The 20,000-nt window shown below is 47.5% G+C and overlaps 1 protein-coding gene across 1 annotated transcript in view; it reads left to right on the top strand.

Moving 5' to 3' along the window:
- Window positions 1–20,000, top strand: part of LOC132890371 (protocadherin-1-like) — a 160,864-nt gene that overhangs the window by 21,333 nt on the left and 119,531 nt on the right. The window contains 1 exon segment of the mRNA XM_060927179.1: window positions 2,444–4,618. Coding sequence (XP_060783162.1) covers window positions 2,444–4,618 — 2,175 coding nt within the window.

Raw genomic sequence — 20,000 nt, 5'->3', positions numbered from 1 at the left:
GTATCAAGGATAAATTGTTCATGTACCGCGTCGATCCTCTCACAAACTGGGCTTGAGCTGGTAGATGAAAGAGCCGGCATGTAGGAAGGCAGATTGGATTAAGAGGAAACGGAGAGGCCGAGAACATCATCATTCTGTCTGTAGTGAAAGTGAGTGTGGTGGTTTATAGGAAAGACACAACCCACACACTCTTCATTACCTGTGAGGTAAAGTCACAGGTGTGCTGTCTTCGGTGTGTGTGATGAGTGAGAGTGAGTGACAGAGTTACAGCTCGTATGTTCTCTGTTATTCATGCAGAAACCGAGGCTTTATCTCCACACACACACACGTCTAATCTCAAACTGTCACATTTACTCAGGCAGTGAATCTCTTCGCGTAAGGACCTGCCCTTAAAATGCAAGTGAAGTATTATTGACTCACAGAGAAACGCGGTCAGGACTAAAATTAGTCCGCGAGTGCGAACCCCAGCGTCTGATTCTGGAGCTGAACCTGAGCGAGCGCTGCTCTCGCATAAAATTGTTTTAAAGCCGTTTAATCTCTCAGTCAACAATTAATCCATGACACACAGTTGTTTTCAAAAAGCACATGAAACGCTCTCCCCCCTCCTCCTCCTCTTCCAGGCCTCATAATCTCTCTTCAGAGCCGTGGCAGCATTAAAAAGGCTTAATTTTTACATTTTCTTTGGACGAGACGTGTTGACGGAGTGTTTCAGTTTGTAGCGAGACGCTTTTCAAATGCACATCAGGCGAAATTTATTCCCAGCTTGTTTGGCAAATGAAACAGAGTGACTCGTGAAGAGCAATAATAACTTAAGCCTCATGAATAATCTTATGACTGTCCCAGATTAGAGCTGTGCTGTGTAATGCAGAGAGCGGAGCCGTGATGGCGTTTCATCCACAACGAGAACAAGAAAGCGCGATCCAGCAAACGGAAGCAGTTACAGCGGCCAGTGAAGATATGATACGGACTGCTCCGTTTGAAATGGATCATTTTCTCATTCAGACTCTATTTGACAAATTGTAAGGGAGAAGTGAAGGCCAGAGATGACCTTCAGCTGAAATTAAACAAATTGCATTTCGGTGCGTGTCCAATTGGGCTGATATTTGCGAGCGGTTCTAGCTGGCGTGGTTTTTTAACAAGTCCTTAGCGATTCATGCACTTCTGTGAATGATTGCTTTCTGAGATTAAATGGGTTTACTGGTCTTTTCCTTCCTTGTTTCAAAGAAGATCACTTTTCCTTCTGGTACATTTTAGCCTTGTTTATTGCTGCGAACACAAATTCTTTAAGGAAGATGAAAAGGTGCTTGTGGAAAGCTTTGCGGCTTCATTAATTAGTGTAATGCACTTTCGGGATGAGCTGACACGTCCTCTGCTGAGTGTAAATTTTGTGTGGTGTAAATTTTTGTCACTGATGTCATCTCGATGCAGTAATGGCCTCTGCTGAGTGAATAGTCTTATAAATTATGCTTTATATCTCATTCTCAGGTGCATGTGAGCGGCAGAAGTTACACCACATGATTGTTTTCGTTTAGCGGGACAGGGAAGCCGTGACACTGATGATTTATTCAAATACTCATGAGGCTCCATCTGAAATGAAAATTCAGAGACATACAGTATCATTCCTTCAGGTTCCAGAGGAAAAAAAAAAACTTTTTTGCATAAATAACCTTTAGAAAGGACACAAGCAAACACTACAAGATTTGTTGACTGTCCTCAGAGCAGATATGATAACCAGCAGATATCTGGAGTTACTTTGTAAATGGGATTATTAGGTTATCATATTTGTAGGCAGAGTTTTTAATGTGTATGGTGATATTTTTGATGCTAGCCAGAGTAAGATAAGCTTTATTCTCCTTGTGAATCAGGTTTCAGGGCATTTTCAGCAGATAATGACGTTTGAGGGGGAAAAAAAGAGAAAAAACCCTTGGTGTTGTTTTTCTATACCCCCACCAACTCCATCCTCCTTCCATCTTTATACATTTCACCACGATATACAGACTGTTAATTTAATGATCTCCCAGAGTTAACCCTTTAAAGTCCACCATCTGCATTAACTGCAGGGTTATGGGAAGGTAATTTGTATTTCATATAGACAAAGATGGATGATAATGGATCAAATTAAACTGCCTGAATTGAAACTAATATGTTTGAATCTTTCTCCACTTCCTGTCTGGAGCCTTCCTGCTCTCTCCGCCCCAATTATCAGTTCCACCTTTGGCTAGTTTATGATGTCATTCTCTCTGGATGTGTTTTCTTACTTGTATTCAGTCTTCAAGTTTTCTGTTGAGTTAGTTTATTTGGGTTGTTTTTCAGGGTTTCACTGCTTGTGATTTTACTCTGACCCCTGCAGTAGATTAACCTCTTATCCCTGACCTTGATTGTTCATCTTTTATTAAAGAATGGTAGATTTTATCATACAACCTCTTCTGTTCTTTTGGACTAGGTGAAGGCCAATGATGCTGACCTGGGAGATAACGGCATGGTCACATATGCCATCTATCAGCCACTGACCATCGTGCAGCGCCTCCTCAGTATCGACCGAAACACCGGCATCATCTACGTCAAAAGTCCAGTGGACCGTGAGGAAGTGAGTCTGCTCAAATTCTATGTCCAGGCCAGAGACAACGGCCCACAAGCCAAGAGCTCCAAAGCCCTAGTGACCATCACAGTGAAGGACAAGAATGACAACGCACCGTCCATCAGAATCCGCGGATTTGCCCTGGTGGCTCACGAGGATGGGATTGCTAACATTTCTGAGGACATGCCTGTGGGAACTCCTGTGGCTCTGGTGGAAGTGACAGATCGAGATGAGGGTGAAAATGCAGTGGTGACTTGTGTGGTGGCAGGAGATGTACCTTTCCAGCTTCGTTCAGCGTCAGACACTGGAAGTCGGAGGAAGTATTTCCTGCAGACCACAACACCGCTGGATTATGAACGGGTTAAGGAATACAGGATTGAAATTGTAGCTGTTGATTCAGGGAACCCGGCTCTTTCTAGCACCAACTCGCTAAAGGTCCAAGTAACAGATGTGAATGATAATGCTCCCGTTTTCTCTCCATCTCTGTATGAGGTGGAATTTCCAGAGGAGAATCAGCCAGGCGATAAGGTTTTGGATGTAGTGGCCACCGATGCAGACAGCGGCACCAATGCCGAGCTCACCTACAATATTATCTTAGACTCAGCGATCAAGGGGCTCTTTGAGATCAACCGTATTACGGGAGAGGTCAAAGTGATGAACCAGTTAGACCGTGAACACAGAGAACGCTACGAGTTTCATGTTGAAGCATCTGATAAAGGGGTTCCAAGCATGAGAGGAACCGCAACAGTTGTGGTTAATGTGCTCGACCGCAATGACAATGATCCAAAGTTCATGTTAAATGGCTACAGTTTCTCTGTACTGGAAAACATGCCTGCCCTCAGTCCAGTGGGAATGGTGACGGTCATGGATGTTGATAAAGGTGAGAATGCTGAGGTTCACTTATCGGTGGAACCAGACAATGGCAAGTTTGTGATTCAGAACGGCACAGGGACTATCCTCTCGAGAATTTCCTTTGATCGGGAAAAGGAAAGCACCTACACATTCCGTCTAAAAGCTGTTGATGGTGGTGATCCTCCTCGTTCCTCTTACGTGGGAATTACAATAAATGTCCTTGATGAAAATGATAATGCGCCTTACGTCACCAAACCTTCCAACTCCTCATACAAGTTCCTTCCACCACTGACAAGCCCTGATACACGTGTGGAGAAAGTGGAAGCAGAGGACATTGACATGGGATTGAATGCTGAGTTAGACTACACCATTGTGGGTGGAAACCCTCATGGACTTTTCCGCATTTCTCCAATGGATGGTGAGATTATGCTTGTCAAAGAATTCACCCGGAAGCATAATGGCCTTCACCGTCTGGTCGTAAAAGTCAGTGACAAGGGAAAACCTGCCAAGCACACAATAGCGCTGGTCCACATCTTTGTAAACGAGACAATCAGAAACGTCACACTGGTGGAATCACTGGTTGGCCACAGTCTCTACACTCCTCTGGAAAGGGATATTGCTGGAGACCCAGAATATGCCCGCGTCCAGCAGAGCAACATCGTATATGGAAGCCTTGCAGGGATTACTGGGGTCATCCTGGTCATTGTGGTGGTGGTTGTTATCCGGCACCGTCTGCAGAAGGAAGCCAAGAGTGGATACCAAGCTGGAAAGAAAGAGTCCAAAGATCTTTACACACCCAAGCAAGGAACCAAAAGTAGCAAGGGCAAAAAGGGCAAGAAGGGCAAGTCTCCAAAACCAGCAAAGTCCTTGGAGGATGATGAGGAGGCAAGTCTTCAGAAAGGCTTAAAATTCAATCTGATTAATGACAATGATAGTCCCAGGATTCATCTGCCCCTCAATTACCCTCCTGGAAGCCCCGATTTGGGGAGACACTACCGGTCAAACTCCCCTTTGCCCTCCATTCAGCTGCAGCCACAATCCCCTTCTGCTTCCAAAAAGCATCAGGCTGTTCAAGATCTTCCGGCTGCAAACACCTTCGTCGGGACCGGAGACAGCAACTCGACCGGCTCTGATCAGTATTCGGATTACAGCTACAAGACCAACCCTCAGAAATACAGCACCAAACAGGTAGGAGATCATTTCCAAAGCATGTCAGGGTATCACACCAGTATTCTGTGGACAAAGGGGATGTATTAGGGGCTTGGACTGAAATCCAAAGCAAAGCTTTTGTGAAAAACCTCAAACACGGTGTGAAGCGTGAACATGCATCAGGACTATTTTTTTTTTATTTATGCAAATTAAACCTCATTGTCACTTTAGTTTCAATTTAATGCCACAACCTGCTTCATATTTTATTTCTTTGTTTTGTTTTAATGAAGGATACAACACTGGCTTTGTTTGATTTTTTTTATGATTTTAAGAAGTATTTCCTTTGGGTTTTACTGCTTTTTCATGACTTTTACTTCTCTGATGATTAAAACTACTCAATCAAGGGGCTGTAAAAGAAGGCACAAAGGTGTGAACTAGGGTGAATAATGTTGAAAAAAAGCACACACACACACACACACACACACTTTGTCTTTGAAAAATGACTTTAATTAGTTGGTCTTCATTTTGTTGGAGCCAGAGTAAATTGTTTGCATGGATTAATGGCAGGTAATTCCAGCTGCTGTCCTCGCCAGAGTTTTGCTCATAACACGACCCAACACACATACAGTAAGTGCCGGGCTTCATTAAAACTACATACACCACGTCATTTTATAAGAAGACTATAATGGGCAATAGCATCTCAGTGTGCATCACAAGGTTGAGCTTTAAACTGTGATTGGTGACTCGTCGGCTGTCGGTGTGTGCTGAGAGTCGGGTCGGTGATTTACCTCAGTATTCAGCACTGCGTTTAGAAGAATATGGACCAGGAAGAATTGTCTAAGAATAAAATATCACAATATATTATAAAACTGTAATATAGCAAGTGCAACACACACTGAGTCAAGAGTATGTATAAGAGGCAAAATGACACGGTGCCACATTAATGTGCAGCTTCAAAGAGTGAGCCAAAAATAAATGCTTGTGCCTCATTAGTGAGTCGGAGATTGAAGTTTTATTTTTTAATTTTTTTATGTACACTGTACGCAATGTTAATACTGAGTTATTTTTTTGTTGTTGTTGATTTGTGCGTCGTATTCTCAGTCTACAGCTTTACAACGGAAATTGGTAAAAAATTCACACAGTGTGAACCATCAGGCCTTAAACGCACAAATGCACGTTTGTTTGCGTGAACATCTGCGCAGAGAAAAGACCAGAAAAAGACAAACGATGGAAAGTGACAGGTTTAAGGTGAGGACTGTGTGTCTGTACTGAGCGTAATGATCTCCTGTCAGATTAAACTGCGGGGAAGCCACAGGAAAAAATATGAAGGTAATTGAGTATGCACCATGGGGGTGAGCAGGGTCCATTCACCACACACACACACACACACACACACACACACACACGCGCGCGCGCACACACACACACACGCACACACACACTGTGCTGTATCGTCTGTGTGTAATCATGTGTGATCTGAATGGATTTTAAAACTGCACACATTCCCATTTCTGTTCCATTGTTTTCTCATGTGATTTATTTTAAAATTATTTTATTAATTATTCATGACACTGTATATTTGTGACATTTTTTTCATCTCATTAAAAAAGTTCTATTTCAATAAAAATGAGTTTAAATTCCAATCTGGCTGTGTGTTTGTGGATCTGAGTGTCAGCAGAGACTGAAATGAGATCTTAAGGTACAGTATTCCACTTTTATAATTTATTAATTAATTTATTTATTTATGTCATCTCATTATTAACATTACTAACATATTTTAATCCATTTACACAAAAACATCACATAGAGGACACCGAGTCTGCGTCCTGAGTAGCCCACTGTTCCCTATTCACTGTTCCCTATTCACTGTTACCTACACTGAAGAATCAGGAACACTAACACACTAATACAGAGTGTAAAGCTCCATGTTGTGGTGACGAGAACGTTCTCGAACAGACAACACACACTTCTTCTTCTCTTTAATGCACACACTCCCTCATCCCTTCACTGGAGAACTGGTTCAGCAGAGGCTCAACGCTTCAGGTGCTGGGTTACTGATCAGAAGGGTGTGGGTTCAAGTCCCAACACCTCCAAGCTGTCACTGTTGGGCCCTTGAGTAAGGCCCATAAGGGGCTGCTGTATCACGGCTGACCCTGCACTCTGACCCCAACTTCCTAACAAGCCGGGAAATCTGAAGAAAAGACTTTCACTGTGCTGTAATGTTTCTGTGATAAATAAAGGCATGTTCTTCTCGTTGTTTGCACGGTATAGTGCACTAACTGAGTTAAGTTTTAGTTCACTATTTACATGTCTGCACTGTGGGCGTGTCCCAAACCACACACCCTGTACACTATATAGGGCCCATAAACCCCATCACTGCTCCACTGAGGATGTGCTCAGAGGGGTTCCTTCTGTTCTGCAGGGTTCGAGAACTCCACTGTTACTGTTTTACACTGGTGACAGAACATGATGGCACTGCTCAGGTTCTGGTTGTGCTCCCGCCCTTGTTCCCTACACCCTACACTGAGGGATGTTGTGGAGTTGCAGGTGGCCGTCGCTGCACTTTGGACCGTCTTTATATCACATGGTGTGAATTATTAACTCTACACTCAACCTTTGGACTCAAACACAGAGAACACAAACAGACGCTTATATTCAGCTCCGTCTGCTGCGTGGGCCTCGTCTGTTTGTCTTTCACTTTACTCATTCATCAAACACACACACACACAGTCTGGAGATTGTGTGTGTGTGTTTAGTGCAGGTTATGTCTCTGTTCTGTTTTATGTGACTCAATTGGTTTCTGGTTAGCTGGTGGCAAATAACGCGCACACACACACACACACACACACACACACACAACTTCATTCTTTTCCCTGGTCTTACAGAGCATTGAAATTCCTTCAACGTGTTCTCATCTGAAGAGTGCCGTTGTCTTGGAAACGGAACGACTGTGTGTGTGTGTGTGTGTGTGTGTGTGTGTGTGTGTGCTGAGTCACAAAGAGCAGGTGGAGATTGATTGTAGGTGAAAGAGGATAAACTTACTAATGGAGACTTCATATTTATTTATTCACACACACACACACACACACACACACACACACCTCTGTGTCCCTTTTGATTCTTCTTTTCTTCCCATGAAAGGAGGATTACTGTACCTTAAGTTCATCATGACCTCTTACAGCTCTGCTGCTCACAGATAAGACAGATCACAGCACCGGCGCTGAAACACTTAAAGCTACATTGCCACCTGAATCACACACACACACGCACGCACGCACACACACACACTTAGGTCACAAAGTGGTAATGGAAATTCATGGCCCCGGTTTAGCGTGCTGGACTGCGTGTGCAGTGCGTGGAGGTGTTCTGTTTTTCTAACACACGCTCTGTTGTCTGTAAACATGAGGACAATTTCTCTATAAGGTCAGAGGCACAGGTAGGAGGCGTGGCCTGAAGTCTGAAGACGGAGCTTATCCATCTATCCATCTGTCTGTCTTTTTGTCTCAGACACAGATGGAAAAATAGTGACAGTGAAAATCAGTCTTCATCATAATCAGACTGTGCTGGGTGGGCGTGGCCTACAGCCTGAAGTCGGAGTTTGTACATTAGCAGCAGTTTGGAATAATAATAAAGCTCACATCTGATCTGTAAATTTAAGGGCAAAATGAACATAAGTTGTTACACGTTTGTTCTCTTATGTGTTGTATTTGTGAGTGAAACACACACACGCAGTATGATATCTGGAGTGGGCGGAGCTAAAACATATCACTTCATTGGTTAATTTGAGTTCACCACACCCAATTTGTTCCTAGTGACGACACTCAAAATCTTCACTGCATTTTAACGGAAGGCGACAGAAAAAGAAAACAATAATTTTATCTTTAAGATGCCCCGCCCACTCGGTCTGAAACAAAACTGCCAAGGAACGGAATCGTGTTTATAAGCCGTGTACAGCCGTTACAGTGTAGAACAGATGTGTACAACACCATCACAGTAACTGTTCTGCTTAGACTATAGTAATAACATGTCTGTGTGTTATGGAAAATACAAAAATTAATATACAGTACCAGTCAAAAGTTAGTGCACCCCTTCTAATTCAGTATTTTTCTTTATTTTTATTCATTAAAAGTCACTTCATGTCTTAACGTAATGATGGATGTCATTCCTCTTTACTGAGTTGTTCGGTTCTTGGTGTAATATGGATTACTGCAGTTGTGTTATAGGGCTATTCACTGTATTTTTATTATTTACCGTTTGATCTCAAACATTAAGAAGGTAAGAAACTCATCCACTAATGACCTTTTGACGAGACACAACTGTTAGCGAAAAGCGTTCCAGGTGACTCCCTCATGAAGCTGCTTAATAGAGAATGACAATAGTGTGTAAAGCATCATCAAGGGAAACACTGGATACACTGAATGGAATATATATAGATATAAAACATTTTTAACATTTTGCTGTTAAAACGCTGAAAACCTGAGCTCGGAGCAGCCTCCAAACATGGCCACTCCAGACTACAACTCCCAAGCACCACAGCGCCCCTCGTCTCCGGAATACTAATCAGTGCACCTGTCTCCTGTTTGCCAGTAATCGCTTCCCTATATAAGCTCAGCAGTCACAAACACCTGTTGTGACGTATCATTCTGTGTCTCTGTACCTGATCATACCAAGCCTTCTGACTTCCTGCCTGACTGCTCGTGTTTTGGCTCAGTTTATGTTTATTTTCCGACTCTGTTTCCTCGCCTGCCCTTTGACATCCTGTTAGTTGATCGACCGACCCGTGTCCGTCTCTCACTATGTCTTCAGCTTACTGATTTGGATTTGCTGACAGTTTGGGATGCGCTCGCTCTCCCCTGCACTGGCATCCACAAGTGCCTGCATCCTGACATTTACCACATGATTCCAGGTGTGTTCCAGATGTTACTTCAGAGTTTTGATGTCTTCAGTTTTGTTCTACACTGTAGAGAGTCCCAATACAGGAACGCCTATCAATGAGGAGAGTGGGGTGTACAAACATTTGACTGGTATTGTATTTATAATTCCATAAACTTAAAAATAAATATGCCATAAAACTGTATTATAACTCTCTCTCTCTCTCTCTCTCTCTCTCTCTCTCTCTCTCTCTCTCAAGAGTGATGAAAAGATGAGTCAGTTTTTCAAAATGGAGATATGTTTAGAAATCTGTTATTTTCAGCATCTCACTGCTATTCTCCCTTCAGAGAGAGAGAGTGTGAGAGTGAGACACAGAAAGAGACAGTGAGAGAGAGAGAAAGAGAGAGAGACAGTGTGAGAGTGAGACAGAGAGAGAGACAGTGAGAGAGAGAGAGAGAGAGAGAGAGAGAGACAGTGTGAGAGTGAGACAGAGAGACAGTGAGAGAGAGAGAGAGAGTGTGAGAGTGAGACACAGAGAGAGAGACAGACAGAGAGACAGTGTTAGAGTGAGACACAGAGAGAGACAGTGAGAGAGAGACAGAGAGAGAGAGAGAGAGAGAGACAGTGTGAGAGTGAGACACAGAGAGAGACAGTCAGTGAGAGAGTGTGAGAGTGATACACAGAGAGAGAGACAGACAGAGAGACAGTGTTAGAGTGAGACACAGAGAGAGACAGTGAGAGAGAGAGAGAGAGAGAGAGAGAGAGAGACAGTGTGAGAGAGAGAGAGAGAGAGAGAGAGAGACAGTGTGAGAGTGAGACAGATACAGCGAGAGGGTGTGTGAGAGTGAGACAGAGCGGAGAGTGAGTGTGAAAGTGAGGCAGAGAGTGTGTGAGAGAGTGAGACAGAGAGTGTGAGAGAGTGAGACAGAGAGAGAGTAAGACAGAGAGAGGGAGGTGAGTAAAACAGGTAAATTAGTGAATTATTCATGAGCTTCATTATGGAATCTGCGCTTTAATAACACGCTGAATTAAAGCTGTAACACTATTGGTTCTGCTGAAATGGGTTCTGGTTCTGGTTCTTGTTCTAGTCATTTGTATCTGATTGGAATTTAGTTCTAGTGAGGTATAGCGCCACCACCTGGATACAGAAACAGTGTTTTTTTTCCACCGGTCTTGGCTGAGTAAAAAAATAAGTCGTTAGTTGTAATGTTGTGTTCGTCGGGTCTCGTTTCACTGCAGGTGTGAAAACCGCCATCGCCGTTTCCAGTCATGTGATTTTTTTTTTGCATTTATAAATCAGCTTTAGTTCTAGTTATGATGATGATGATGATGATGATGATGTTTCTGATCCTGTTTCTGATTGTCTTCATCTTGTAGCTCTTGAAAGAGGAGGATGAGATGTGGATGGAGTGAGGGATGGAGTGAGGGATGGAGGGATGGAGTGAGGGATGGAGTGAGGGATGGAGTGAGGGACGAGTGTGAGGAGAAAAAGAGAGAAACGGTTTGAAATGAAAAAGAGGTGAATTATTGGCTCAGCCTTTGGCTGAAGCCTGTAGAGGCTCCTGTGTGTGTGTGTGTGTGTGTGTGTGTGTGTGTGTGTGTGTGTGTGTGTGTGTGTGTGTGTGTTTATCTGAGTTCAAGCGTGTGTGTGTGTGTGTGTGTTTATCCGAGTTCAAGTGTGTGTGTGTGTGTGTGTGTGTATGTTTATCCAAGTTTGAGCGTGTGTGTATGTGTGTGTTTGAGGGAGTTTAAGAATGTCACTGGCGTGCCAGCCTCAGGTTGCGATCCCACAGTCGCCGTGTGGCACCACTGCGTTCTGATGATGTACAGTAAGCGCCACGTTACAGAAGCGGAGCTCCCGCTGTAATCCTCAGCGTCTGAGCGTTCTACAGCACTTTTCAGGAATAGAACAGGTTTTACAGTGTGGGTTCGAATCCTGGCGTTGATGTAAAGGCTGAGCTCAGACCTGCACAGGTCTCCAGTTCATGTGTGTGATCAGTGACACTAATTACAATAAAAACACTCAGTGGAACAGGCAGAGCCCAACACCCCCCCTCCCCCTAACTACCCCCTTGTCCCCCTTCCTGTCCCCGCCCCTCCATCAACTCCCTGTTGACTCCAACCCCTCTGCTCCCCCCACGCCTCTGTCCTGCCCACCTTCCTGTCTTTACTCTGACCTGACACATCAGTGAAAAGGCACTCATTAGCCCCACACACACACGCACACACACGCACGCGCACACACGCACACACACACACGCACGGACACACACACACACATGCACGCGCACACACACACACACATGCACGCGCACACACACACACACATGCACGCGCACACACACACACACACACACACACACGCACACACATGCACGCGCACACACACACACACACACACACACGCACGGACACACACACACACACATGCACGCGCACACACACACACACACACACACACACACGCACACACATGCACGCGCACACACACACACACACACGCACGGACACACACACACACACATGCACGCGCACACACACACACACACACACACACACACACGCACGGACACACACGCACGGACACACACACACACACAATGACACAGATGGATGGTATGTTTTATCCACGGAAAATGACACACCTGACTCCTCCACACATGTTCAGGTGTTCCATCAACACTGAGGTTCTCATCTGCTGCAACACGGCACTGAGGCTGTGTCCTAAACCTCTCCTCACTCCCCCACCTCACCCCCTCCTACCTACTCACTCCCCACCCCCCTCCTACCTACTCACTCCCCCACCTCACCCCCTCCTACCTACTCACCCCCCACCCCCCTCCTACCTACTCACTCCCCCACCCCCCTCCTACCTACTCACTCCCCCACCCCCCTCATACCTACTCACTCCCCCACCCCCCTCCTACCTACTCACCCCCCACCCCCCTCCTACCTACTCACTCCCCCACCCCCCTCCTATCTACTCACTCCCCCACCTCACCCCCTCCTACCTACTCACTCCCCCACCCACCTCCTACCTACTCACCCCCCACCCCCCTCCTACCTACTCACTCCCCCACCCCCCTCATACCTACTCACTCCCCCACCCCCCTCCTACCTACTCACTCCCCCACCTCACCCCCTCCTACCTACTCACCCCCCACCCCCCTCCTACCTACTCACTCCCCCACCCCCCTCCTACCTACTCACTCCCCCACCCCCCTCATACCTACTCACTCCCCACCCCCCTCCTACCTACTCACTCCCCCACCTCACCCCCTCCTACCTACTCACCCCCCACCCCCCTCCTACCTACTCACTCCCCCACCCCCCTCCTACCTACTCACTCCCCCACCCCCCACATACCTACTCACTCCCCCACCCCCCTCCTACCTACTCACCCCCCACCCCCCTCCTACCTACTCACTCCCCCACCCCCCTCCTATCTACTCACTCCCCCACCTCACCCCCTCCTACCTACTCACTCCCCCACCCACCTCCTACCTACTCACCCCCCACCCCCCTCCTACCTACTCACTCCCCCACCCCCCTCATACCTACTCACTCCCCCACCCCCCTCCTACCTACTCACCCCCCACCCCCCTCCTACCTACTCACTCCCCCACCCCCCTCCTATCTACTCACTCCCCCACCTCACCCCCTCCTACCTACTCACTCCCCCACCCACCTCCTACCTACTCACCCCCCACCCCCCTCCTACCTACTCACTCCCTCACCCCCTCCTACCTACTCACTCCCCCACCCACCTCCTACCTACTCACCCCCCACCCCCCTCCTACCTACTCACTCCCCCACCCACCTCCTACCTACTCACCCCCCACCCCCCTCCTACCTACTCACTCCCCCACCCCCCTCCTACCTACTCACCCCCCACCCCCCTCCTACCTACTCACTCCCTCACCCCCCTCCTACCTACTCACTGCCCCACCCCCCTCCTACCTACTCACCCCCCACCCCCCTCCTACCTACTCACTCCCCCACCCCCCCTCCTACCTACTCACTGCCCCACCCCCCTCCTACCTACTCACCCCCCCACCCCCCTCCTACCTACTCACTCCCTCCTCACTCCTCCCTGCACTGCAGAAATAGCAGCACTGTGTAACACACTAACACTCCACAGCACACTAACACACTTCATCACACTCACACCCCAACACACTAACACACACTAACGCACTTCATCACACTCACACCCCAACACACTAACACACACTAACGCACTTCATCACACTCACACCCCAACACACTAACACACACTAACGCACTTCATCACACTCACACCCCAACACACTACCACACACTAACGCACTTCATCACACTCACACCCCAACACACTAACACACACTAACGCACTTCATCACACTCACACCCCAACACACTAACACACACTAACGCACTTCATCACACTCACACCCCAACACACTAACACACACTAACGCACTTCATCACACTCACACCCCAACACACTAACACACACTAACACACTTCATCACACTCACACCCCAACACACTACCACACACTAACGCACTTCATCACACTCACACCCCAACACACTACCACACACTAACGCACTTCATCACACTCACACCCCAACACACTAACACACACTAACGCACTTCATCACACTCACACCCCAACACACTAACACACACTAACGCACTTCATCACACTCACACCCCAACACACTACCACACACTAACGCACTTCATCACACTCACACCCCAACACACTAACACACACTAACGCACTTCATCACACTCACACCCCAACACACTAACACACACTAATGCACTTCATCACACTCACACCCCAACACACTAACACACACTAACGCACTTCATCACACTCACACCCCAACACACTAACACACACTAACACACTTCATCACACTCACACCCCAACACACTACCACACACTAACGCACTTCATCACACTCACACCCCAACACACTAACACACACTAACGCACTTCATCACACTCACACCCCAACACACTAACACACACTAACGCACTTCATCACACTCACACCCCAACACACTAACACACACTAACGCACTTCATCACACTCACACCCCAACACACTACCACACACTAACGCACTTCATCACACTCACACCCCAACACACTAACACACACTAACGCACTTCATCACACTCACACCCCAACACACTAACACACACTAACGCACTTCATCACACTCACACCCCAACACACTAACACACACTAACGCACTTCATCACACTCACACCCCAACACACTAACACACACTAACGCACTTCATCACACTCACACCCCAACACACTAACACACACTAACGCACTTCATCACACTCACACCCCAACACACTAACACACACTAACGCACTTCATCACACTCACTCCCCAACACACTACCACACACTAACGCACTTCATCACACTCACTCCCCAACACACTACCACACACTAACGCACTTCATCACACTCACTCCCCAACACACTACCACACACTAACGCACTTCATCACACTCACTCCCCAACACACTACCACACACTAACGCACTTCATCACACTCACGCCCCAACACACTACCACACACTAACGCACTTCATCACACTCACGCCCCAACACACTACCACACACTAACGCACTTCATCACACTCACACCCCAACACACTACCACACACTAACGCACTTCATCACACTCACGCCCCAACACACTACCACACACTAACGCACTTCATCACACTCACGCCCCAACACACTACCACACACTAACGCACTTCATCACACTCACGCCCCAACACACTACCACACACTAACGCACTTCATCACACTCACTCCCCAACACACTACCACACACTAACGCACTTCATCACACTCACGCCCCAACACACTACCACACACTAACGCACTTCATCACACTCACGCCCCAACACACTACCACACACTAACGCACTTCATCACACTCACGCCCCAACACACTACCACACACTAACGCACTTCATCACACTCACGCCCCAACACACTAACACACACTAACGCACTTCATCACACTCACACCCCAACACACTAACACACACTAACGCACTTCATCACACTCACACCCCAACACACTAACACACACTAACGCACTTCATCACACTCACACCCCAACACACTACCACACACTAACGCACTTCATCACACTCACACCCCAACACACTAACACACACTAACGCACTTCATCACACTCACACCCCAACACACTAACACACACTAACGCACTTCATCACACTCACACCCCAACACACTAACACACACTAACGCACTTCATCACACTCACACCCCAACACACTAACACACACTAACGCACTTCATCACACTCACACCCCAACACACTAACACACACTAACACACTTCATCACACTCACACCCCAACACACTACCACACACTAACGCACTTCATCACACTCACACCCCAACACACTACCACACACTAACGCACTTCATCACACTCACGCCCCAACACACTACCACACACTAACGCACTTCATCACACTCACGCCCCAACACACTACCACACACTAACGCACTTCATCACACTCACACCCCAACACACTACCACACACTAACGCACTTCATCACACTCACACCCCAACACACTACCACACACTAACGCACTTCATCACACTCACGCCCCAACACACTACCACACACTAACGCACTTCATCACACTCACTCCCCAACACACTACCACACACTAACGCACTTCATCACACTCACTCCCCAACACACTACCACACACTAACGCACTTCATCACACTCACGCCCCAACACACTACCACACACTAACGCACTTCATCACACTCACGCCCCAACACACTACCACACACTAACGCACTTCATCACACTCACGCCCCAACACACTAACACACACTAACGCACTTCATCACACTCACGCCCCAACACACTAACACACACTAACGCACTTCATCACACTCACGCCCCAACACACTAACACACACTAACGCACTTCATCACACTCACACCCCAACACACTAACACACACTAACGCACTTCATCACACTCACACCCCAACACACTACCACACACTAACGCACTTCATCACACTCACACCCCAACACACTACCACACACTAACGCACTTCATCACACTCACACCCCAACACACTACCACACACTAACGCACTTCATCACACTCACACCCCAACACACTACCACACACTAACGCACTTCATCACACTCACACCCCAACACACTCCCACACACTAACTCACTTCATCACACTCACACCCCAACACACTACCACACACTAACACACTTCATCACACTCACACCCCAACACACTACCACACACTAACGCACTTCATCACACTCACACCCCAACACACTACCACACACTAACGCACTTCATCACACTCACACCCCAACACACTACCACACACTAACGCACTTCATCACACTCACACCCCAACACACTACCACACACTAACGCACTTCATCACACTCACACCCCAACACACTACCACACACTAACGCACTTCATCACACTCACACCCCAACACACTACCACACACTAACGCACTTCATCACACTCACACCCCAACACACTCCCACACACGAACGCACTTCATCACACTCACACCCCAACACACTACCACACACTAACTCACTTCATCACACTCACACCCCAACACACTACCACACACTAACACACTTCATCACACTCACACCCCAACACACTACCACACACTAACGCACTTCATCACACTCACGCCCCAACACACTACCACACACTAACGCACTTCATCACACTCACACCCCAACACACTAACACACACTAACGCACTTCATCACACTCACGCCCCAACACACTACCACACACTAACGCACTTCATCACACTCACACCCCAACACACTACCACACACTAACGCACTTCATCACACTCACACCCCAACACACTACCACACACTAACGCACTTCATCACACTCACACCCCAACACACTACCACACACTAACGCACTTCATCACACTCACACCCCAACACACTACCACACACTAACGCACTTCATCACACTCACACCCCAACACACTACCACACACTAACGCACTTCATCACACTCACACCCCAACACACTACCACACACTAACGCACTTCATCACACTCACACCCCAACACACTACCACACACTAACACACTTCATCACACTCACACCCCAACACACTACCACACACTAACGCACTTCATCACACTCACACCCCAACACACTACCACACACTAACGCACTTCATCACACTCACACCCCAACACACTACCACACACTAACGCACTTCATCACACTCACACCCCAACACACTACCACACACTAACGCACTTCATCACACTCACACCCCAACACACTCCCACACACTAACGCACTTCATCACACTCACACCCCAACACACTACCACACACTAACTCACTTCATCACACTCACACCCCAACACACTACCACACACTAACACACTTCATCACACTCACACCCCAACACACTACCACACACTAACGCACTTCATCACACTCACGCCCCAACACACTACCACACACTAACGCACTTCATCACACTCACGCCCCAACACACTACCACACACTAACGCACTTCATCACACTCACGCCCCAACACACTACCACACACTAACGCACTTCATCACACTCACGCCCCAACACACTACCACACACTAACGCACTTCATCACACTCACGCCCCAACACACTACCACACACTAACGCACTTCATCACACTCACGCCCCAACACACTACCACACACTAACACACTTCATCACACTCACACCCCAACACACTAACACACACTAACGCACTTCATCACACACCCCAACACACTAACACACACTAACGCACTTCATCACACTCACTCCCCAACACACTACCACACACTAACGCACTTCATCACACTCACACCCCAACACACTACCACACACTAACGCACTTCATCACACTCACGCCCCAACACACTACCACACACTAACGCACTTCATCACACTCACGCCCCAACACACTACCACACACTAACGCACTTCATCACACTCACTCCCCAACACACTACCACACACTAACGCACTTCATCACACTCACACCCCAACACACTAACACACACTAACGCACTTCATCACACTCACACCCCAACACACTCCCACACACTAACGCACTTCATCACACTCACACCCCAACACACTACCACACACTAACACACTTCATCACACTCACACCCCAACACACTCCCACACACTAACGCACTTCATCACACTCACACCCCAACACACTACCACACACTAACGCACTTCATCACACTCACACCCCAACACACTACCACACACTAACGCACTTCATCACACTCACACCCCAACACACTACCACACACTAACGCACTTCATCACACTCACACCCCAACACACTACCACACACTAACGCACTTCATCACACTCACACCCCAACACACTACCACACACTAACGCACTTCATCACACTCACGCCCCAACACACTACCACACACTAACGCACTTCATCACACTCACACCCCAACACACTACCACACACTAACGCACTTCATCACACTCACACCCCAACACACTACCACACACTAACGCACTTCATCACACTCACACCCCAACACACTACCACACACTAACGCACTTCATCACACTCACACCCCAACACACTACCACACACTAACGCACTTCATCACACTCACTCCCCAACACACTACCACACACTAACGCACTTCATCACACTCACACCCCAACACACTACCACACACTAACGCACTTCATCACACTCACTCCCCAACACACTACCACACACTAACGCACTTCATCACACTCACACCCCAACACACTAACACACACTAACGCACTTCATCACACTCACACCCCAACACACTCCCACACACTAACGCACTTCATCACACTCACGCCCCAACACACTACCACACACTAACGCACTTCATCACACTCACACCCCAACACACTCCCACACACTAACGCACTTCATCACACTCACACCCCAACACACTACCACACACTAACGCACTTCATCACACTCACTCCCCAACACACTACCACACACTAACGCACTTCATCACACTCACGCCCCAACACACTACCACACACTAACGCACTTCATCACACTCACGCCCCAACACACTACCACACACTAACGCACTTCATCACACTCACGCCCCAACACACTAACACACACTAACGCACTTCATCACACTCACACCCCAACACACTCCCACACACTAACGCACTTCATCACACTCACACCCCAACACACTACCACACACTAACGCACTTCATCACACTCACTCCCCAACACACTACCACACACTAACGCACTTCATCACACTCACACCCCAACACACTACCACACACTAACACACTTCATCACACTCACACCCCAACACACTACCACACACTAACACACTTCATCACACTCACACCCCAACACACTACCACACACTAACGCACTTCATCACACTCACACCCC

The sequence above is a fragment of the Neoarius graeffei genome, chromosome 8 (assembly GCF_027579695.1).
Source record: "Neoarius graeffei isolate fNeoGra1 chromosome 8, fNeoGra1.pri, whole genome shotgun sequence".
Taxonomy (NCBI): domain Eukaryota; kingdom Metazoa; phylum Chordata; class Actinopteri; order Siluriformes; family Ariidae; genus Neoarius; species Neoarius graeffei.
The sequence above is the reverse complement of the archived record's forward strand: the minus strand, read 5'-3'. Positions and strand labels throughout refer to the sequence as shown.